The sequence below is a fragment of the Panthera tigris genome, chromosome A2, assembly GCF_018350195.1.
Source record: "Panthera tigris isolate Pti1 chromosome A2, P.tigris_Pti1_mat1.1, whole genome shotgun sequence".
NCBI lineage: Eukaryota > Metazoa > Chordata > Mammalia > Carnivora > Felidae > Panthera > Panthera tigris.
The window spans coordinates 52020842-52045141 of NC_056661.1; the positions used below are offsets into that span (position 1 = coordinate 52020842).

A 24300-nucleotide genomic window follows, 5' to 3' on the forward strand; every position below is an offset into this window, starting at 1 on the left:
AGCTCATCCCACCCTGCTTGCTGCCTCCAGTTCTAACCCTGTCCCTCTCAACCCAGATCTAGGACAGTACCCTGAAACATGGGTCCCAAGGCTGGCTGGTGATTTTAGGCTCCACACATGGACTAACTTTCATAGATAAAGATACACCACAAATCACTGCATAAAAATTATAACTTCAGCTTCCCAAGGAAATATTTCTGCATTGCTGAAATGCTGTTATCTCCTTGAATAGTGAATATCTTTGCTATACTCTTGTGAAAACGTGGCTCCATCCACCTATTTAGAATTTGATTGCTAGAACAGAATGTTTTTTTCTTCATTTCCTATTTCTGTTAGAATGGTCTAAGAATAATGTCTCTAAAAAGGGTGAAGAGGCCAGATGTGTTCATGGTGACATCCCTCCTTCAGATCCACATTCTCCTAGAACCTTGTTTTGAGAGATCAGTAACATCCTCTGGGAGATCATACCAGACTATTTGGTGCCTGCTATGGTGTCCCTACCTAGGGATTCAGGTAGTTTTCCCTCAAAAACCAGCACTGGGGAAAATCTGTTGATATTGAAAACGTTGATTCTCTAAGGATTGCAATCATATGTAATGGGCATATGTACCCTACACACAGAGGCAAGCCCAGCTAGAATGGAAGGGGTGGGGGGAAGGCTAGACTAATACAATGTTTCCCACACTGGGGTGGTAGGCTACGATGAGTTGCTGGCAAAAGTCAAGAAAACTGGACCTTTGAAGTTAAGGACAGACAGAGGGAGAAACAGGAGTTGAAAATAGGAAGGCATGTCTGGCCAGGTTTATGGCATGGAGCACAGCTTGTATGGTAGAGAGAGCTGACTTCTGATTACTTACAGTTCTGTGACCTGGCACAATCCACTTCTTTCTTTAATCCTCAAGTGTTTTTGTTTTTGTTTGTTTGTTTGTTTGTTTTTGTCTACAAAATGGGGCCAGAACCTATTCTACTGGCATGAAGATCAGTCAGAGATAGTATACGACACATCTTTGGCACCCGGTGGTGCCTCAATTACCAACAGCATCTTCCAAGGCCCTGGGTAGCTGGCTCTCAGAAGGTTCAGCCTAAATTAGAGTCAGGACCTTGGATAGCTCTACAAATCCTGGTCCTTTGAAAGGGTTGTGGTTAATCCTGGACTGTTCTAGAAAACATTGTGGTTGCTGGGCAGGACCCCAGCGATCATCCATGTGATCTATCCCACAAATATGGGAAGTGTTTTTTTCTACTGGCAGTCCACAGGATGATTTTAGTGATACATGAACCTGGATTAAAGAACATCCGATTACATAATGAGATAATATTCCCTTTCCATGTTGCTTAAGGCAAAAGGTACAGTTAACTGCTTCATCTTTTAGCACCTCCTTGACACTTGCTACTCTTGGTTTTGAACAGAGAGAGAACATAGCCCAGACTCTGACTGAGCCTTTGGCTATAATTTAATCATGCTTTGTTTTCATTGCATTTATTTTTGCATTCACCTTCTATATTTGTCATTAGAGATAATGGTTTTCTGTTTATGGGGGTAATTCAGTTTTTCCATTACATATATTTATTGAACATAAGAGAGAATATTGAATTATAGAAAATATTAAGTAAATAATACAAAAGTATACATATATATGGCAAAAAAAAATTGAGAAAATGGTATAAAGATGATTGAAGCTTGGATTAGTTCATCCCTGCCTCTTGTGGATGGTAAAGTGCCAGCCCAGAGAGGCAATGGAACTTGCTCAAGCCACTTATTATATTGGATCTTCTGACCCTGTGGTTCTATGTCTTTGCCCCCACACCAGCCTGCTTTCCCAAAGCCTTTTGAACAAGGCTCAACTTTCCAATTGACCCCATTATCCTGGAAAACTTAGGGAGGGGCAGCCTTTCTGCAACTTTTGTCATGTTCTCAATGATCAGACAGTCTCCCTGCTATGAAATAAATAGCTGTGTCCTGGAAGTAGGAGGAAAATGCTCCACAATTCCAGTATTGGAATGCAAATGAGCAATTAGAGTCAATTAAAACAGGATACAGTATAATTACCACCAAGTGTGCTAACCTTTATATTCAAGAGGACTTGACCTGCTGAAAGGAAATTAAACAATAGTAAAAAACAAAACAAAACCTCTTCCTTAACCAAGGGGGATGTGCTTGGGGCAGGAGCCTCACTTCAGGGGCCTCTGAGGTCTGACAGATTAGACCCTCCTTCCCCCACACCCAACAACTCTCTGGGTCTGAGCTACCAGCCAGACTTGATGGTACCTTGTCAGTGACTTTTATGCCCATCACCAAACACTGCATATTTTAGCTAAATGCCCAAGCCCTGCTTGGCTCTTCCAGAGACTCCTGTAGCCTTGGGCATCTTGAAAGCCATGCTGAACTTTGCTGCAAAGTACCTTGTACCTGCACTTCCTTGACCTCTGCATCTGAACTGATCTTTTAAAGCCAGATCTCTTACTTCCTTATTTATAAACACTCCTCTGAAAATCCGATTCGATTTTCTGAATCCCATTTTATGCGGACCCAGCGTTTCCTACAGAGGAAGCACACGGTAGTGTTGTGAAACCCTGCAGTCTAACCTTGGGGTCCCAGACCTCAGCCTGCTTATTTGTTCATCCATCCACCAAATGTTTATTGAGCTTGTTTTATGTACCTTGTGCTGTCCTGGGCACTGTGGACACAGCAGGGAAAGTAAAAGACAAAACTCCCTTTCCTCAAGGAGCTTATGTTTTAGAAATCTTACACTTACAAGGTGATAAAACAGCGGGTGGAGAGCAGCTAGAGGGGACCAGAGAGCACTGGAGTGACAGGGATGTGTGTCTGGTGGGGGAGGGAGTCAGGGAGGAAGTGGCACTCCAGCTCTCCGTAACAGGTGGGCAGATGGCATGGCTTATAGGTTTAGAGGGTGGATCCTGAGCTGAGACTGAGGTACAGTAGTCCGGCCCCCTGCCCCTTATTCATGGTTTTGATCTCTGCGGTTTCAGTTCCTCCCTGGAAGCAGATGATCCTCCTCCTGATGTCAGAAGGTCAGTAGTAGCCTAATGCTATGTCACAGTAGTCTAGGTCATTCACCTTGCTTCTCTTCACACAGGCACGTTATCATCTCACAGCATCACAAGAGGGATAAGTATAGTACAGTGAGGTATTTTGGGAGAGAGAGACCACATTCACTTAACTTTTATTGCAGTATATTGTTATCATTGTTCTAGTTTATTCTTAATGTTCGTTAATGTGTTTAATCTCTTACTGTGACTAATTTATTAATTAAATTTTATCATAGGTATGTACATACAGGAAAAAACATAGTATATATAAGGTTCAGTCCTACCTGTCTGGATCTTGGAACATATCCCCCATGGATAAGGGTGAGTGGGGGCTTATAGTACTTCAGAAACACCATTCTGGGCTTCAGCTGCCTGATGTATAAAGTAGGTAGGACAATGGTATCACACCTGGATGGCAGGGTCCGTGACTTTGAGGAGTCCTCAGCCTTGTGGGGATTCAAACACACCCAGGAGGAACACCTGGGGCTGGATAGTACAAATAGAAGAAGGCACAAAAAGATAAGGAGGCCTTGAAGGAGCCTGGCACGCTTTCCAAGGGTGAGGAACCTGGTACAGCAGAGGACAAAGTAGTTGGGGGAAGGATAGAGACTGATCAAGTCACACAGCAAGCCAGGGAAGCCCAAGATTTGAATGCAGGGTCATCTGACTCAAAGCCTAATCCTTTGCGCTATATCCCACGGCCTTCAATGTGTGGTTGGGGAGGGCAGATTCAGAGAAGCAGGAAGACACATGCTGAATTCATAGTTTTGAAACTTGCCTGCAGTGTGGACAGAGTGGGGCTGGTGCATGACTGAGAAGAAAGATAATGAAAGGCTTTGGTGGTGGGGCTGAAGAGGGGGTGTAATTTCAGAATATAGTTGGAGATCAAGTTGGTGGGTCTTAATACCACTGATTGATGGGGACACAGCTCAGGAAAGAGGGGAGGCAGACTCCAGCTTGAACACCTGGAGGACAACCCAGGGGACAGTATTCTCAGCCCACTTCTACATTGTTGGCTAGTTCCACATCTTCCCTGCCTGACTCAGCCTCTCCCATTCCTGCTTATCCTTGGGGACCCAGCTGCAACTCCACTGTCGGCACCCAAAGGCCGAATCCATTCACAAAGAACCTTCCAGCCTGTCTCTCTAGCTTCCTTTTCCTGTTTCACACTGCTCCTTTGGGTGTTATGACCCCAGGAATCCCATTCAGGTATGCACATTCAGCAGGTCTTTCCTTAAGCATGAGATCTGGGGCTTACCACTCTGGGCACAGGGACTAAGGACCTGCAGGAGACTATGAAGGCATAAATGAAAAGTGGGCTAGATCAAGGGTAGAAGATAGTGGGTTTCTTCCCAGCTGATTATGGAGCTGCCTGGAGTACTGTGGAGGGTTCTGAGGCTGTGTCCATGCTTAGCTGCACAGAGTATTGTGATCGATTAGTGATGTCTGCCATGAACACAGCAGGGATAGGGCAGGGTAAATACCATTTATGTACAATTTCTTAATGACAAGATCTGTATTGTATGGACAATCTACAGCTGTTCTCAGGAAAAATCAAAGATGATATCCCAATGGCTGGTATAACTGAGGGCAGAAACAAATCAGAAGGGGGCTGTTAAGAGAACCAGGACCAGTGTCAGATACAGGCTGTCCTCAGCATTGCATTTTCAACTTTCATACCACTCTCCACTTGTGTCCATTACATAATGATGCCCCTAAACCACCTTTTGTTCCCTGACTTGAGGCTCTCAAACCTCAGCTCACAAAGGGATTTTTCTAGCTAATGCCTGCCAGCCAGTGGTTTCGTTTTGGCAGCCTAAGTCATTGTCTGTACTGTGGTCTTTGAGCAGTTCATCTGAATATTTTATTTCCCTTATGGTTTTATTTTAAAAAACGTAAAAATGAAGGTGTGGATACCAGTGGAGGGAGGGTAGTTCTCCTCAATGTAATGTAGAAGCAGAACATGCATTTAGAACTTTAAACAATGGAATTACTTCAAAATAATTGTTATCTATTTAATAAATCATACTACTGTGGTCATTGAGGAGTAGTCTGCTATGTATGCTGCTGAGGGCATAGTGAGGGTGCATTTGGCCAGGTTATAAGTGACCCCTTAATGTTCACTCAAAAACAGACCAGGTGGAGGGGCGCCTGGGTGCTCAGTTGGTTGAGTATCCAACTCGTCTCCTGATTTTGACTCAGGTCATGATCCCAGGGTCCTAGGATCCAGCACCACATCAGGCTTCATGCTCAGCCTAAGATTCTGTCTCTCCCTCTGCCCCTCTACCTTGCTTGCTTGTGTGTGCACTCTCTTGCTCTATCAAAAAAAAAAAAAAAAAAAAAAGGGCCAGGTGGAGTATAACCAACAAGTTAAGGTGGTCCCACAGAGTAAAGATAAAGTCCTATGATTTTCACTTGTTCTATTTTATAGGATAACATTCTTTTCCTTACATTTTGTGAGCATTGGGGGTTAAGATAGATATGTCATCCTTTGGGGCCTGGGCATTCTGGATAATTAATCTTCTGCCATACTACAGAGACAAAAGTGGAAATTATGCAATTAAAAGCAATAGATTGTAGCTTCCTCCTGTCTTTTCACAGACATAAGCCAGTTGACCACGGTGTGGGGGTTCATTTTGAAGGAAGATACTCAAGAATTTATATGAAATGCTGAAGATCCACGCAAGATTGCATCCGTAAGGCTAAGAGAAATGGGAGCTTTTATACCACGATGAGCTGTCTGGGCAGGAACCGTCAACCCTATTGACTGCTGGCCTTTCATTTTTGACTATTAGTATCAGCTGTTGGCTCTGATTCTTATACATCTGACTTGCATTCACCCGGATTACAGTGTATGTTACAGCAAGAGGTTGTTTGAAATAACTGATATGTCAGTAGAGCTGACTGTTGGTTTGGAAACAGGATGCTTAACTGGCTGGGGCAGGGCTGTGAGTAGGCTGAGGATGCTGCCAGCACTGTGGGCCAAGGACAGTGTCTGGATGAAACAACCCAGTCCTCCAGATGTGAGCTCCAGGACCCAATGACACCACCCTCTGCTGGTTCTTATTTCTTGTTTTTGAGGACTGGGTTTAAATCCCTGCTTTGTCACCAACTGAATGACTTACATTTGCATTTATGTAAAGTATGGACTCTTACTTTTTTGTTTGAAGGTTAAGTGCAAAGAAGCAATACCTTTTTTTGTTACTGCTTTGCAATGTTCCTGTCCCCTTTAGTCCCTCTAATGCGTATATGACCATTCTTCAATGAAGTAATAGCCCAGTTAACACAAGGATCACTGGGTGTCCTGCCATAAATAGCATCTCTATTTCAGTTTTTCGAAGATGTTAATTTATATGAAAATAAAAAAATTCAAGTTACATAAATGTAACTATTTCCATTGTCATGTGTAAAGTGGCTGGCATTTAGTAAGATTTTATTCTCTTCTTCCCTCTGTCCCCGTTTCCCATGTCCTGAACTCCTTTATGGTCCAATACCTGGATCACCTCCTTGGAGAAGCCCTCCCTGACTGCCTCTGTAATTAGCTACTCTTTGGTCCTCCATCCTTTATATTCCGCTGATTACATAATGCATTAATTATCTACTTACCTACATGTCTGTCTTTTCTACCAGAGCGGGGCCTCTTGAGGCAGAAACTTCCATTTCGAGACTTATTTGCATATTCCAGAGTCTAGCTCAGCGCTTGGTGCATAGGAGTATTTTTGGTGAGTGAGTGAGTAAGTAGGTGGATGAGTGAGTGAATGAATGAATGCAAAAACTGAGTGAGGGACTAGACCACTGGTAAAAGAAACCCTGAGCTGGGAAGGGTTTCAACTAGAAGAATTAAGATTGTATGTCACACAGCACAAGTACTTTAGCAGGGAAGTCTGAGTCTCTGAACCATCCAAAAGCTGGTACACATATCTGTGTCTGTGCACCTTTGGGGGAAGAGAGGAGAGTCTGTAGCTGTCCTCAGATTCTCAGAGACATCCATGGCCCCCAAATGTTGACAAGTTGCTGATGTAAACAGATGGAACAGGCAGGCCCCACCGAGAGGGCACAACGAAGTGATTACAGAAGAGATGTGACAAAGGAGGAAAAATCAGACCTGGAGGAGGAGACACCAAGTCCTGCATGGACCTCAAGGAGAGGTTGTGGCCCAAGGACAGGATAGAGTCTTGAGGGTGTTGCTATTTGCTTATAAGCAGTGCTTGTGTGAGGAAACCCAGGGAAGATTCTGTTTCTTGTACAGAATCTGTGGGCTAAAAAGGGCTGCTCAGTTTGCTGGTTCCAATCACTGGCCTCCAGGCACACCGAGCAGAAATGATCCCAGGCAAACACTGGGTCTTTCTTGCCCCAAATAGCTTCCCTCCCCCATTTCCCTGCACTTTACTCTACTCTTCTCTTCTCTTCTCTTCTCTTCTCTTCTCTTCTCTTCTCTTCTCTTCTCTTCTCTTCTCAGTATGTATGTATGTATGTATGTATGTATGTATTTATTTATTTATTTAGAGAGGGCATGTGAGCAGGGGAGGGGCAGGGAGAGAGATAGAGAGGGAATCCCAAGCAGGCTCCACACTGTCAGCACAGAGCCCAAGGTGGGGCTTGATCTCCCAAACCCTGAGATCACGACCTGAGTCAAAGTCAAGAGTCAGACACTCAACCGATTGGGCCACCCAGGTGCCCCTCCCCTGCATCTTTCTATTCTATCCTTGGCTGTGAAAACTTGATTATCATTAAGAGCAGTCTTTTTAAAAAATGTGGGTCATGGCCCATTGGTGAATCATGACGTAAATTTAGAGGGTCATGACCAGCCTTATGAAAACATGAAATAGAATATGATAGAAAATATTGAGTGCATCACACATGTAAGAGTGAGTATCATGTGGGACGTCCTGTTTCAGCTCAATATGTATGGGATTTTGATATCATATGTATTTCCTTTTGTGGGTTGTGGTCACAAATGATTGATAAGCACCGGTCTCAAGCATCATTGTAGGCATTCACGAGATACTCACTGAAAGGCCAGGCCCCTGAGTGGACAGTGGTGAGAAATGAGGTGGGAGAAGAAGCCACGTTGGGGTTCTACACTGGAAAGTCCTCTGCTCCTGGCCAGAAGTTAGGGCCCTGCCACATTGCCCACCACCATCACCCCTTCTTGATTCTTTCCTCTCCTCCCCTGGGCAGGTTGTATACGTCACTGCAACATTTCCCTATATCATGCTTCTGATCCTCCTGATCCGAGGGGTCACCTTGCCCGGGGCCTCCGAAGGCATCAAGTTCTACCTGTATCCTGACCTCTCCCGGCTCTCCGACCCACAGGTAAAGTTGCTTGCTTCGTGTCCAGTTGCCTGTCACCACTGGGACGCCCTCTGCCAGCCTCTGCTGCCAGCCACAGGGGCTTAGCAGCTGGCTGAGCATGTAGAAGTCCATGGACCCCTTCTCACAATAATCATTTTCCATGCATAAATTAAATGCCTAGGAAATCCAATATATTGAAATACAACCATCAAAACATCAACAAAAGACAAATTTGTGGCATGTAATAATATATGTGCTTGTTTATCAATACATTAAAGAGCAAGATCCAGCAACAGGTCCTATGATTTTTATGGTTTCAAAGTCATGGTGAGCATAAATGATGTGTGGAGATATCTATACTGTGATATGAAAGTATCTGGGATTTCTACTGCTGACAGTTCTGCGGTTTGTTGTCTATATTCATAATTGAAGAAATGCTAAATTTGTTAGAGGTAAGTGTAAACAGAAAGTTTTTCCTCCTGCCTAAGATCACAGATCTCCCAGCCATGCATCTCAGTGAGACCAACTGGGTCTTTGTTGGTGATTGATTTTCCTTGTGGGTGCAGCTTGCAGAAAGAAAATAATTGGTGAAAACTGGCTCACCTCTTAGTTGTGTCCGGTAAGGCGTTGGTTGTGCTGAATCTTGGATAGTGACTGTTTATACCTAAGCTTCTCTAAGTGGGCAGTGATGGTGTTCCCAGGTGTATGTTAGACAAGAGGTGAAAACAGACATCTTGCAGGCCCAGAAATGCTCAACCTCACTACTTGTTAGAAGCTCCTGGGACCTTTTGAAAAATCCCAATTCCCAGAGTGTAGCCCAGACCAATTAAATTAAATTTTCTGGGGGTGGTTCCCAGGTATCAGTGTTTCTTAAAGGCCATCAGGTAAATCCAGGGTGTCAGATAATGTGCTCAAAGACATCTGATGGCTGAGGAGACATCCATGTTTGTTTAATTGAAGTATAGTTGATATACAATGTTATATTAGTTTCAGCTGTACAACATAGTGATTCTGGCATTTTTATACATTGCAAAGTGATCACCCTGGTAAATCTAGCTACCATCTGTCAGCGTACACAGTTGTTATATATTATCAACTATATTCCATGTAGTGTACGTTGTATCCCTCTGACTTATTTATTTTATAACTGGAAGTTTGTACCTTTTAATCCCCTTCTGCTATTTTGCCTACCCCCATCCCAGCAACCACTAGATTGTTCTCTGTATCTTGGAGTCTGTTTCTGTTCTGTTTTGTTAATTTTTTTTGGATTCAACATATAAGCAAAATCATACAGTATTTGTCTTTCTCTGACTTATTTCACTTAAATAATACCCCCAGGTCCATCCATGTTGTTGCAAATGGCAAGATTGCATTCTTCTTTGTGACTGAATAGTATTCCGTTGTATCTGTGTACCATATTTTCTTTATCCATTTGTCAATCAGTGGACACTTGGGCTGCTTTTATAATTTGGCTATTGTAAATAATGCCGTGATGATCATAGAGGCACCCATATTTCTATTAAAATGAACATAGATACATCATGCATTAGAATGTAGAATCTGCATTCATAGTAGATGAGACTGCAGGAAACTCCGAGTCTGCAGTCTGTAGCTTCCAGCCACCCCGTTAGGAGAACGTGGGTGGAAAGGTTTATGGAGGGCGAGTTATTGCAGCTCAGGTGTAGCTCATTACACTGATTAAGGTCCATGGTGAAGTGGCAACGTGTGCTCGTTTCTTCTCAGTTTGCTGTGCCGTGAAGGGCCCCTGAGGCTCGGGGCACCACCGGGCACCTGACGCAGCATCCTGAGTTGCAGGCAGAATCCCTAGGAAGAAGGAAATTAGCTCCTGACTGTTGGCCTCACCAACTCCAACCTCCGATGGCAAAGGCTCAGTTGGAGAGTGAGTTTTGGAAAACGTATTTCCAGAATCACTGGTCTGTGCCTTTTTGTCAGATCCACAAATTCTTGACCCAGTACAGATTTCGTGTTCTTTCCTCTGCTCACAGGTTTCCTTATCCTGTTCCTCAGGGTCTGTCAGGAAGGAGATCCTGGGCATCACCCACATTTTCCAAACCTAACTGATCATCAGAACACCTTGGAACATGTTAAGAATGCAGTTTTGGGGGTATGTGATGGCACCTGCCTATTTATATAATTAGGAAGCTGCCGAGGAGATTCTGATGATCAGAAAAGTTTGGGAAAAGCCAGCCAACACTTACGACCGTAGAGCCCTATCTACACATATACACATGTACCACAAACACACATACCCACACACAGAACAGAGGTGAAGCCAGGTGTTCACCATTCACACTGTCTGCCTCATCATCCCAGTTTCTTGCCATCTCTCTTCTTCTCAGGCTTCGGCTCCCAGGCCAGCACTCACTTGCAAGGCTGTTCTGAGGAATGGCCACTTGGAGTCGTGGTACGAACATTGGGCCAGCAGTCAGGACCTGGCTTTCCTCGGGCTCTGCTGCTGATCCTAAGTGACCTTGGACAGGTTCCTTCTCTTTTTCTCCTTCTGGGCCTTCATTTTCCCATGAAGGCAAGAAAAGGTTGATTTCATTCAGCAGGTTCAAAGTAGATTCTGAGATGCCTGCATTTCCCATGAACATGGGTTGACTGATAGACTTACAGGCCACCTTCAGCCCTCTGCCCATTTTTGTAAATAAAGTCTTATTGGAACACAGCCTTGTTGCTTATTTTTCCCCATATTGTTTGGCTGCTCAAAGGCATAACTCAGAGGCAGAGATGAGTAGCTGAGACAGAAACCATATGACCCCTATGCCCCGCCCCCTACCACATTGAATGACTCACTAGAGGGGCTCAGAGGACTCAGAGCAGTCATACTCTTTAATACAGCTTATGTCCACATCAGCGAGAGAAAAAGACACATCACATCAAGTCGGGAGGAATCCATGCATAGGCTTCCCACAGTCACCTGCCAGGAGGAGCCACACAGAACGTGTTCCTTCTTGCAGCATCAAAATGCAGCAGCATGTGGGCAGTATTTCTCCCCAGAGGAGATTGGTCAGGACTTGGGTTTTTAATGGGGAAGTTTTATTAAGTGCGCAGGTACTTTGTGGCCACGTGATCGATCACACGGTCTCCAGGAAGAAAGCAGGTACTCACCGTAAGTTACATTGCTTGTACAAATAGTCCAGGCAAGCTGGCACAGCAGAATTCAGTGCCCCTGGCATACAAAATGACGGTGTGACTTAGTACCAGGGGAATATCTTAGCTAAGTTCCCAGATAACAGCCAAGAGCCAATCCTGCCAGCAGGCCCTTTGGGATAGGAACATCAGGTCTGCTGTGGTAACTCTTTGCCGCACACTGGCAAAACGTAAAATATTTACTATTTGGGCTATTCTAGAAAAAAGTGCTAATTTTGAGCTGCAGAACCCTCAAATGCCTCTAAGGGGAGACTTGTTGGCCTCTGATCTCTGCTTGACTCCCTCACTCTACCCATGTTGCTCTCTGCCTCGGCTGCCACCAGCCTGGTCCAGACACCACCATCTCCCCCTTGACAGTAGCCTCCTAACTGGTCTTCCAGAAATGTCCCTTAACCCCTTGGTCCTGTGGGCCACTCTCATTCAGCAGCAGAGTGATCTTTTTGAAATCTAAATCTGACAGGCATCTCTTGGCTTAAATCCTTTCTGGGGTTCCCTGTGGTCTTTGGTAGGGCCTCCAAGGGCTTCCTTGAGCTGTCTCCTTGCTGCATCCCCATCATTTCTCCCCCTCTCTCAGTTCATGCCAGATACTGGCCTTCTTTCTGCCTCAGGACCTTTGCACATGTTACTTCTCTGCTAAGAATGCTCCCTCTTTCCTCCCCAGACCCTCCTTCTGTACCTTGCCCAACATCCACTCATCCTTTAGGACTCAGTTTAAACATCACTTTTTCAGGCAAGTCTTTCCCAACTGCTAACCATGTACCCCCTAGTATTTCACACTTATTTTCCAAAGCGCTTACCATGTTTGCAGGGAAATATTTATATATGTATATACATGTATGTATGTATTACATGTGTGATTTGTTTAATGTCCATTCATTTGCTTGACAGATATTTACTAAGTGCCTGTTCTGTATCAGAGATTATTATAGGTATCAGGGATATATAGCAGTGGACATTGAACAAAATAATGATCCCTTCCCCAAGAAGTTTATATGCCAGTCAAAGAAGAAAGCAGTGAACAGAATAAAAAATAAAATATGCAGTCCATTAAATGGCAACAAGACCCAAAGAGGCCAAGGATGGAGTTGCAAGGGGAGTGCTTAAGAGAGGGTGGATACAAAGTTCCTCCCAGAGAAGACAGCTTGGAAGCAAGGTCTGTATCTGTTTTTCCCACCATTGTATCTCCAATCCCTAGCTAGCTCAGTGCGTGGGACATAATAGGTGCTCAATAAATGTTTGCTGAATGACTGTAAGAGCCAAAGCTATTTTGAGATTTTTGAAGAAAGATTCTGTTGCTTTAGCCAAAAATTTAAAAACCTCCAGCTCACCAGATCAGTGAGTTGTAATGTTTTTTGATTCTCCTTGTGTGAGCATGCCCACCAAAAGGAACAGAGATAGTTAATTGGGATAGAGGTAAGGATAGTGACCGCAAGAAGGAAGGGTAAACAAAATTCCATGTAACTGGTGTCTTTGGAAGCTGGAGTGTGTTGCGGGAAGGGCCCAACATGGCTGAGAAGAGAGGTGGGGGTAGCCCTGAGCCTGCTTTCTGTCTGCTCCGGGGGCTGAAGGGCTGGTGTTGGGGTGTATAGTAACCTGGAATCTGTGGAGGGGTCTTGATAACTCCTCGAACTTTGGAGGCTAGCACATCACACAGATTCGTCTCGGCGTGCTGAGGGAAGAAGGCAGCCTGTGCGTGGGTCAGTAGAATCACAGTACCCCAGCTAGAATGTCCACTCAGTAGATAGATCCAGGTCAGAGAGGCTGAGCTACTTGTCTGTGGCCACACAGCAGCTCAGTGGCCCAATTAGGACTTAGAGCCCAGGGTTTCTGGGCTCTGAATGAAGGTAAGATCTAAAGAAGAAAATGACAGATCCACACCGAGAAGTTTTAAGTGTTCCCATTTGTGCACACCCCGGGCCATGAACCATCGGGAAGGCCCAGGCTGGAAATCCTGCTCTCCCGTTACAGTTCGTGTGGCCTCTAGCAAGGCTCCTCCCTCTCTGGGACCTGGTCATCTCTTCCCTAGAATGAGGGTCACAGGTTGTAGTCGCCTGCCCCATCAGATGGCTGTGAAGGTGAAGTGCAATGACCCAGTTAGTGGAGGAATGTTTTTTCTTTTTGCAGTTACATATTTTAATGTGCATTAGAAAAAAAAAAAAAAACCTGGGACATCCATCAACTGTATCAGAACCGTGACTTCATAGTTATTGCTGGAGTGAAGCTGTATCTATATACACTTTACACACACACACACACACACACACACACACACACACACACACATGCTACACATTTACATACATGAATGAGGTAAGGAGCAAGGTTAATTTACAAGCAGCTATCAAATAAATACTAGAATGAACATGGACTTGGCAAAAATAGTACAGGGTGAAGACAGGTGTGCTGAGGTTTGGGACATGGCTGGGGCTGGAGAATCATCCTGAAGTAGCGTTAGGACTTCAGGTAGCCACATGGTCCCGCTCAAGACAACTGAGGCATGGCTCTCAGAAGTAGAGAAAGTAGGTCAGGAGAGCTGTCAGCCAGAAATACTTAATCAGGAGATCAGAAAATGGCTCAGCCTCTTGGTGGTTTTCTCCTTTTATCAAGTCCTTGTTGTGACTAATGAACCTGACTTAGTTTCCCATTTGTGCTTCAGAACGCACCAGGAAGAAAGACTCCCAGAAAGGCCTGGCCGCTTGGCTTGTCTACGAGTGTGAACACCCTTGTTTCTTTGGGGTGATCTAGAAGTTGCAGTGGTCAGGCTTCCCGCAGCTACGAGGGACTAAAAGGTTGATGCTGGACCTATCAGAGTGTCTCTTGTGTGTGAGACAAGAGACACAAGGGAAGGATATGTGTGATGGGAAGGATAGGTGATGGGGGTGGTGGGCCGAGGAGTTGGGCTGGTCAGAGGGGAGGCTGCTGGACACATTCAGACCTCCAGCCTCAGAGACTCACTGGGTCCCTGCACTGCTCCAGCCATTCCCAGAGTGTGGGCGTGGTCTCAGAGGGACTGGGGGCCACCAGGGAGTGAAATAAGCCCTTACTGGGAGTCCTCCCCAGGCTGCCAACTCCATGAGGAAAGGGATCGCGACTGTCCTGTGTACCCCTCACCTGTCACCAGAGCCCAGCAAAGCTGTTCCATATCTTATCCCACGGATATTTATAGCATGCCTACCTCTGCCAGGCAGTCAGTATATAAATGAGTAAGAGCACTCTGTGACTGGGTGGGCTTCCCTCCCTGGAAGAAGGAAGAGGGTTGGAGGAGATCGGAGCTTTGCATCCTTCCTTTGGTCTGTTGAGAAGAATGTGCACCTTGTTCTTGGTGATGGTCCTTGTGCCAAAGCCTGTGAATAACTCCTGCCTTCTACATATTAGGGCAGATCTAAAGGGGCTGCATCCATGCCATCACTCTCCGTCTTTTGCTTCCTGGGGGCTTACGTGGGTGGGGACTTCACAGGAGGGCTGATAGCTGATGCTCTGGGTGCTAAATGGAACCCCCAGCTTGCCTTCTCTCTCCTGCAGCTGGAAAAGCCAGCCCTGTCCCAGTGCTCCAGGAATAGCTATGGGGCTCACATGTTATCATCACAGCTTTACCTCCCTGAAGCCATGTTTGGAATTTGGTAAAGTTGGGGGCCTGGGGTGGGAGGGCTTGCCTATACAGGTCAGCAGAAGGAGGACAGGCAATGACCCACCTGAGGAACCCACCTCAGGGGGGTGCCTTCTACCCCATAGGAAACTCTTGCTTCCTGGATCCCATATCCTGGTTGGAGTGACAGCAAGGTGGGGCCTCTCCGTGATCCAGGATCTCCATTAATTCCAGACCCAGGCTCCAGCCCCCCTTCCCTGCTGCTTATAAGGGGTTCAGACATGCATGTGTGCTGTGTCATTTATGTTTCTAAAGGGGCACAGGTTCCTGACTGATGCAACGCTCTGGACCCCAGCTCCCAGGGCCTTAAGGGAAAAATCCTTTTGAGGGGTGCTCCTGAGCCCTCTGGGCTTGTGTGGCATTCTGCATGAAGACTAATTAAGTCTTGATCTGGACAGGCAGATGCATTCACAGCGGCCCCCTCCTTCTATCTCCCCAGCCAGTGAGGCAGGAGAACTCCAAAAAGCATGTAAAGAGAACTCAGTTGTAGGGAGCCTGGGAGCCAAGAACACCTTCCTCACAGGGTAACTGTGAAGTCCAGAGAGAGAGCCATGGAAGTTATTTTAAGGTCTAAAGGGCTGTGTGCCCTACTGTTGTAGTCTCCGTGAAGGCTTCCTGACCACCTTGTATAAAATCATGCTCTCCACCCTGCACATCCTGTCTACACACCCACCCACCCCGCCCCAGCTTTGGTTTTCGCCATGACACTTGCCAACATCTAAGACACCTTTCATTTTGTGTCACCATACTCCACTCACTAGAATGTTAGCTCCAGGAGGGCAGAGGATTGATCTGTTGCATTCACTGTTAGATGTCCTGCCCCTGGAAACAGAGCCTGCCAACATTAAGAGCTCAGTAAATACTTTTAGGCAGGCAGGCAGGAAGAGAGGGGGGAAGGAAGGAAGGAAGGAAGGAAGGAAGGAAGGAAGGAAGGAAGGAAGGAAGGAATTGAAGGAAGGAATTGAAGGAAGGAATTGAAGGAAGGAATTGAAGGAAGGAATTGAAGGAAGGAATTGAAGGAAGGGAAAAAGGAAGGACGGACAGTTTCAGGAGGAGCCTATGCGTCTGTTACGATGACCTAGCATGGACTGCAGTTGTGGGTAAGCTCTCCAGAGACAGGATTTTTAGTGCATTGGAATCTGGTATCTAGGAAAGGAAATTTGAGTCACTCTGTTGCCATTGACCAGCTTGGTGGCCTTCAGGCTGTCCCTTTACCTCTCAGAGCTCAGGGTTCTCACCTGTCTGTTGGGGTTAGAATATCCACCACACATAGCAGTTGTGGAGCAGGTTTGCATGTGAATGCAAAAGCACTTCTATTTCTCATTTTCAGTGCCCAGCCCAGGGTCTGGCATGCAGTAGGGCTCCAGGGACACCAGTGATGTTCTTCATTTGCCTCCATGTCACTGGGCTCTGGGCAGGATGAGTCAGAGCTCCACAGGCCTAGAGGGAGGCTTTGAACTCAGAACCGAGTGCCTTCATTGTGAATCCAGTAAATTAAGTTTCTCATCAAGAACTTGAAGCAACACGGCTCGCCTTCTTTGTCCTCTGGCAATTTGCATTCCGTGGTCTCTTATAACTTTCTAAACACCTATTTGCCTTCACTGTCAGCCCTGTGTTCTCTCCGAAGTGTGAAGTGCTTCCACTCCATTTTTTCCCCCCCAAATTTTTATTTTCTGTCTTTTTAGTCTTTGGGGAATGGAGGGCCGCTTTCAGGAAATCACATTTTCCCTGCCCCAGATTCCTGCCACTCTCACTCTTCATTGTGTTTCGAGTGTGTGTTTTCAGGGCAAGAACAGAAAGGCCTGTCACGGATCCAAATCGCGGGGTCTGCTTTCCCAGGGTGTGCACACATTCCCCAAGTCAGCCTCTTCTATGGAGGGAACTGGAGCTGGCAGCTAAGGTGCCCCAAGTCCTGGAGGTGGGGTAGAAGGATGCCCAAAGAGTGAGCACCTCAGAACGCTGGAAATCTCCTCCACCTGCCCTCACCCCATAAGGACAAATCAGGGAAAACAAGATCCTCATTTAAAACCTCACCTCATGAACCTTGTGGACACGCCCATGGAATCGCTGCCACCTGGTGGCAATGTACTTTGGCTCCAGACAGGGACCCAAGGAAACATGAGTGTCTTTACTGCTGGACTTCCCAACTGAAATGGAAATAATGATACTGACTTGTAGACACTGGATATGTTTTTGAAAATATTGCAAACCTCCCTGGACACGAGGGCTACTCCCTGGGACTGAAAATCAACCAAGGTTCCTTTTGGTATATTTGGTTTGGGGCTAGGGTCACTGTTCTACCAGCATTCATCTGTTGTCTACTCAGCACCAGGTACTGCGGATGCAGAATCAGATGATGCATGATTCTTGTCTTCAAGGAGACGATAGTCTCTTGGGAGACACACATAATTAGGTCAGTGTTAACAGTAGTGAAGGAGGGGGTATTAGGGTTGGAGTTCACCTGACCCAGGTATGCTTCCCGTCACGGGGTGAATGCCTCCAGAATTAGAGAAACATTACTGATCTAACACACACACTGAAAGGAAGGTAGTGAGCATTTCTTCTTTCTTGACTGCTTGAAATTCCTCAAGAGTTGCTGGTCTGTGGAATCAGAATTCCTGTATATTCCACTGAGATTCTGTGCGTCGCTGGGGTTCCTCATTAAATTCTTTCAGCCATAGGCTTACTCAGGGGGAAGTGTTGTGAATTTTAGTTCTCAGCTGTTTCAGTAGCCCCTTATTAATCTGCAGTCTCAGCGGTTGAAGAGCTGCTTGGGTACACATATGAGTAGTGATACTAGTTATTGTTTCTTTTTCTAATGTTTGTTTATTTTTGAGAGAGAGAGAGAGAGAGAGTGAGCAAACAGGGGAGGAGCAGACAGAGAGGGAGACAGAGAATCCCAAACAGGTTCTGCACCATCAGCTCAGAGCCTGGTGTGGGGCTCGAACTCACACCCTGTGAGATCATGACCTGAGCAGCAATCAAGAGTCAGACACTCGGGGTACCTGGGTGGCACAGTTGGTTGAGCCTCCGACTTCAGCTCAGGTCATGGTCTCACAGTTCGTGAGTTCCGAGCCCCGCATCAGGCTCTGTGCTAACAAACAGCTCAGAGCCTAGAGCCTGCTTCGGATTCTGTATCTCTCTCTCCCTCTCTCTCCCTCTCTCTCTCTCTCTCTCTCTCTCTCTCTCCCCCCCCCCTTTCCACCCCCCACCCCATGCTCTGCCTCTGTCTCTCAAAAATAAATAAATGTTAAAAAAAAAAAAAGTCAGACACTCAACTGACTGAGCCACCCAGGCATCCCATTAGTTATCGTTTCTTGATGGCTGATTTTATGACAGGTATTACACTTCACAAACTTGTCATTTAATTTATCCTATTCACTCAATCAGCAAATAGTTATTGATAATTATTATTTTCTAGACCCAGGCACTAAATGCTATGTATAAGTACCTTAAATTTTTATGACCTGTAAGACAGGACCTATGGTCCTATTACCATATGAAAGGCTCTCTCCTATGGGTCATGAGAGTTTTAAAACCTATGTCCTAAAGGTTTTTCAGATGAGGTGACTCAGACTCCAAGAGGTTAAACTACTTGCCTTGTGCTTACAGAGATAGCCCTTGAACCCAGGTGAGTCTGACTTGGGCAACTAAAGGATGCAATGCTGAAACCCTTTGTCATATCTGATTTTTCTGGCCTCGCTCTTACTCTGCAGACCTGGGCTAGCAATTCTGGCTCTGGTGTCTTTGAGCATCCCAGACCTGCATGACTACCTTGCAAGAATCCTAGAATCTCAGGGTCAGGTGGGTTTAGTCCCCACCCAGTGCAGGAATCTCCTCTGTAGTAACCTGGTCAGTTTCTGATTGGCCCCTCCTATGACAAGGAAACCCTTCAACTCCACTTTGGAACACTCCTTGCTCACCTGGTTCCCAATGTTGACATTCATTCATTCTTTGTTTCATTTGCTTGTTCTTTCTTGATTCATCTACCCTAATTTGTACCCCACTTTGAGAGAATCTACCAGGGTTCAACATGCTAATATAAGTGCAGCTTAAACAAATGAGGTACAGACCAGCCTCCTGTGAGCTAAGAGCCTCCAAGATGGGCTCCCTGCCCCTTACCACGATCTCCTTCCTCACCCAACAGACCGAGGGAGCTTTGAAAAAGGAATCCTGGATTATGTAACTTCCTGGAATTGTTCTTAAATGTGTTTTGCTTTAATTCTTTGCGTATGTTTATTCTAACATCTTTTTTCCCCAGTTCATGGATCATATTTTCCTGTTTCTGTGCATATCTGTTAGTTTTTGATTGAATACTGTGGGTTGTAGTTAAATATTATGGATACGATATTATAGAGGCTCTGAATTCTGTTATCTTCCTCTGAAGAGTGTTGGGTTTTATTTGAATAGGTATTTCAAATACCGATTGACACCTTAAACTTATGTAGACTCAACTTCATGTTTTCTTGTTGCAGGCATGTGGAAATCCCAAGCTGTTTCTTAAGACCCTCTAACTTAATAGGACTCAGTGGGCCTTCATTGGTTCTAAGTTCTGTCTCCTCTGTAGAGCTTGTCAGGGCTCTGCTTTAGGCTTTGTTAGGATGGGTCTAGAAGAGTTCTTACTCTAGAGCATTGGTGCTCAACTAGGGAAATTTTGCATCCCAGGAGACATAAGTCAATGTCTGGAAACCGTGTTAATGCCACTATTGACAATCTAGTGAGTGATGGCCAGGGATGCTGCTAAACATCCTACATTGCATGGGACAACCCCCCAAACAAAGAGCTATGGGGCCCAAAATATCCGTAATGCCATGGTGGAGAAACCTTACCTGGAGGCCTGGTTCTTGCTCCTAAGGGGAGGTCCTTCTGTGTCTCAGCCAGGTGCCAAGGGTGAATACTTGGTGTTGACTGATCTGTCATGCTTGTAGGCAGTCCCCCGGCTGTGCTCTTCCCCCAGTAGTGTCTGACCTCTAGCATATCTGTTCCACTCTCAGCCCCTGGCAGCACTATCTGGCCTTGGGTGGGCTCACGCTGGACGTTTACAGCTCAGCCCTCAGCCACAGTCTCCCAGGTGACATGGACATCTGGGGCCTGTTCTGTATAGCTCCCCCTTTCTGGTGCCCCACACTATAGATTATAACTCTTTCAGCTGTCCTGCACTCTGGCCCTGCCTCCTTGGCCCGGTGAGACTATGTATTCTGCCCAGATTCTAGCCCTGTCTGCTGTGGTCAAGAAACTGTCCCCAGGTAGAGGGCTGGGGAAAACCCCCTTGGAGGTTGCCATCTCTCAGAGATAACAATCTTGCCCTGCATATTATCTACTGCCTGAAAGGGTCGCCTCCTCTATTGTGACTGCTTTGATAGCTGCTTATGGCAGGAGGGCTAGTCTGATACCACTCATTCATGACCAGAAACAGAGGTCAACCCCCCCAGCAGCTTCCCCTCGCACTAGGATTAAAATCAAGACTGCTTACCATGGCCCTCTGTGGCCTGGTCCCATGTCCCACATGGCCTTGGGCATCCTAGACTCCTTCCTACCATAAACCCTGCCTGTCTAGATCACTGTTCCCTCTGATAATCCTGTGGCCTGCTCCTTCTTGTCCTGTAAGTCTTAGCTCCAAAGTCAGGTCGCCTCTGACCAGCCAAGCTCAAACCTTCACTAAACCCCGTGACTTTAATGAAACCCCTGTTTTCTTTTATTCACGGCACTGATGGCTGTCTGAAGCAATCTCATGTGTTTGTTGATGTGCTCAATGTTAGCCTCCCCAGTTAATGCAGCTCCATGTAAGCAAAGAACTGGTTTGTCTTGTGCACTGTAGTCTCCCTGACACCTGTCATACAGCCTGGCACATGTTAGACACCCAGTCAATACTGGATGGTTGGGTGGGTGGATACCATATGGTGGTTTAGATAAAGGACTGCACACAGAGGAGAACAAAACTATTTCCAGTTGCACATCCTTTGGAAGACTTTTTGAAACAGGTAGTCTTTGATTTTATCTTTGAAGGATAGGGAAAAGAAGGCTGTTTGGAGATAAGCAAACACCAGAACTAGGAAAGTCTGCATGTATGAAGGGAATGGTCAGTAACTCAGTGTGGCTATAGAACAGGTTTTGTTACAGGGAATCGTAGGAAGTAAGAGTGAGACAGCAGACTGAGGCCCTGTCACTGGGAACCTTTGGTGCCAGCCCAAAGAGTTTAAGACTTCATTCAGTGGTCAGGAGGCTGCTGTTGAAAGTTTCTGGGCAAGAAGTTGATTGGCATAACAAAGCTGTAACTTCGAAGATTGCTCAGACTGGAGGGACTCAGTAGACATTGGCAGCAGAGTTTTAGAGTCGGACAGAACTGCATTTGAATGCCTGCCTCTTGCTTACCCCACTGTGTGACCTCAGGCAGGCACTCACCCTCACTGAACCTCAGTTTCCTCTCTTACAAGCCTCAACATACAATCTTTTACTAATATGCGCCCCTTGTAGACGTGGTGAGGTTAGATGAAACAGTAATGTGTAAACTTCTCTAGGGACAGAAAAAGAGAAAGAGAAGAGAGTAAGTTTTGAGGTGAGTAAAGGAGTGGACACACGTATCAAATGACCTTGATTTGGGAGGACAGTGTAAAGCAAGGAAGAAGTCTGTCTTCCCAGGACAGTGGAGACTTTGCAATGTCACAGGGGACACGAGAAGCAGCCCCCCAGTTGTGACATTGTGGGTTTATGGGCACATGGACCTAGGGTTAGTGCCGTTGTTTGAATTCGTGTGGCTACTTCTGGAAGCCCAAGAGGCTCCGCAGAGAAAAGAGACATGGGGCTCATTCTGAAAAGATGTCAGCAAACCCTGAAGATGTGCCTGCTGCCTTCCAGGTCTGACCATATGTTCGTAGTATGAGGGGTGAACTGGGCAGTGCTGTTGTCCTTGAGGATTTTGTATTCTCATAGGGAGAAAGAGAGATGTCACCAAGAGTGGCCACAGTGTGGGTTGATGGGGACCATGGACAGTCGTGACTCCAGCTGTACCAGCACAGGAGACTGACCGTGAGACCTCTCTAAGAATCTCCAGGGCTTCTTAGGCTGTTTCTGTTTTGTTTTGTTTTTAGAATTCCAGCCTTATATTTTTTCATATAGCAAGTACTATTGAACACCTACTGTGTGCCACGTGCTGGCTACGCCTTTGCCTTTTAGATGAATCAACAGACATGTACAAAGTATCTACTCTTGCTAGACATTTGCTGCTCTCTGTGGGAGCGGGTGGAGTATGTGGATGAGTGGTGTTTTCTAGGACAGGAGTTTTTAACTGGGGAGGGATTTTGCCCCCCCCCCCACAGTTGGACATAAAATTGTGTGCACTAAGCATGTTCTTTTTTTTTTTTTTAATTAATAGGCTTTCTGAAAGCGGTTTTAGCTTTACAGAAAAATTAAGCGGAGAATTCCCATACACCTCCTCACCCCGCTCTCATTTCCCCTATTATTTACATTTTATGAGTGTGGCACGTTTGTTGCAATTGATGAGGCAATCTTGAGATTATTACTAGCCAGAGTTTACATTCAGTTTCACTCTTTGTGTTGTGCACTTGATGGGTTTTAACAAGTATATAATGTCATGTATCTGCCATGACATACAGAATAGCTTCAGCATCCTAAACATCCCGTGCTCCACCCATTCATCCTTCCTTCCTCCCCAAGCCCCTGGCAACCACTGATCTTGTTCCTGTCTCCATAGTTTTGCCTTTTCCAGAGTGTCCTACAGCGTGTAGCCTTTTCAGATTGGCGTCCTTCACCTAGTCATAAGCATTTTAGGTTTATGCATATCTTTCTGTGGCTTAGAATCTCGTTTCTTTTTATCACTGAATAATTGTCTGTCCTCAAGATGTACCGTAGTTTGTTTATCCTTTCATTTATTGATGGACGTCTTGGGTACTTCCAAGTTGGGCAATTATGAATAAAGCTGCTAGGAACATTTGTGTGTAGATACCTCATTAAGCATGTTTTTCTGTAAAGGAGTCCATCCACTGCCAACAATCAAGATCCCTGGACTTGAGCTTTCCACCAGAGCTCTGGTATAGTGTGGGGTTTCCCATCAGATTGCTTGGATTTGAATCATGGCTCATCTGCTTACTAACTGTAACCTTAGGCAATTACTGAGCTCTCTGGGCCTTCATTGGTTTTGTTGTTGTTGTTTTTCTTTTTTTTTTTTTTTTAACGTTTATTCATTTTTGAGAGACACAGAACAGAGCCTGACATGGAGCTCAAACTCACCAACCATGAGATTGTGACCTGAGCTGATGTCAGATGTGACGCTTAACTGACTGAGCCACCCAGGCACCCCTGGGTTTTTTTTTTAATCTATAAAAAGGGTTGTTGAGAGGATCAAATGAGATCATCCTCATTCATGATATGCGTAACATCATATCCAGTGCATAGTAAATGCTCAATGAATGTTGGCTCTTGTTTTCTTTAAGAGATGAATATGCCTTTAATTTTATGTTCTTGACTAACACTTCAGGGTTTTTTGGCAGCTCTGTTCAGCATGAGCTGATTTGACCTATCCTGTTCTCATAGAGTTTGCTTTTAAAACCCCGTGGAAAACAGGTATGGCAAAAACAGAAGATACAAATATTAATGGGAGCTGATATGATGCCAGCTGTCATGGTGCCTACAGGCAGAGTGACGTGACATTTCAAGACAACTGTCCTAAAACTGTCTTGCTCAAAGTGTGGTCCCCAGACCACCAGCAGCAGCAACAGCCTCATTTGCCAGCTTGTTGAAAAATGCAGACTTGCAGGCTCCATCCCAAACATATTCATCAGAGTCTGCATTTTAACAACAGCTGTCTCTGGTTTGTGTACACAGGCAGGTTTGAGGCGTGCTGGTCTGAGAGAGCACGCAGGGCGGGCTGAGGCTGCCAGATGAGCATCAGGGTTGTGGTCAGGGGAAGGAGAGGGGTGGGGGCCGAGTGTTGGGGCCACCCACCTGCCCTCACGCACACACCAGAGCAGAGGGAGGGTGAGCTCACTTCAGAGATTCCTGTAGAGGCAGGGGACTGTCTCTCAAGAATCATTTGGGAGTAAAATGGATCCCTTCAGGGATGCCCACCCTTTAGAATTATGCAGTCACAAGCCATAACTCACTATTAAAACTTAAAG

General features: G+C 45.7%; 1 protein-coding gene across 1 annotated transcript in view; it reads left to right on the forward strand.

The window, feature by feature from the left end:
• Nucleotides 1-24300, forward strand: part of SLC6A11 (solute carrier family 6 member 11) — a 133744-nt gene that overhangs the window by 54473 nt on the left and 54971 nt on the right. Inside the window, exon 6 of the mRNA XM_007075526.3 lies at nt 8233-8367. Within this exon, the coding sequence (XP_007075588.2) occupies nt 8233-8367 (135 nt within the window). The remainder of the gene's footprint in view (nt 1-8232; nt 8368-24300) is intronic.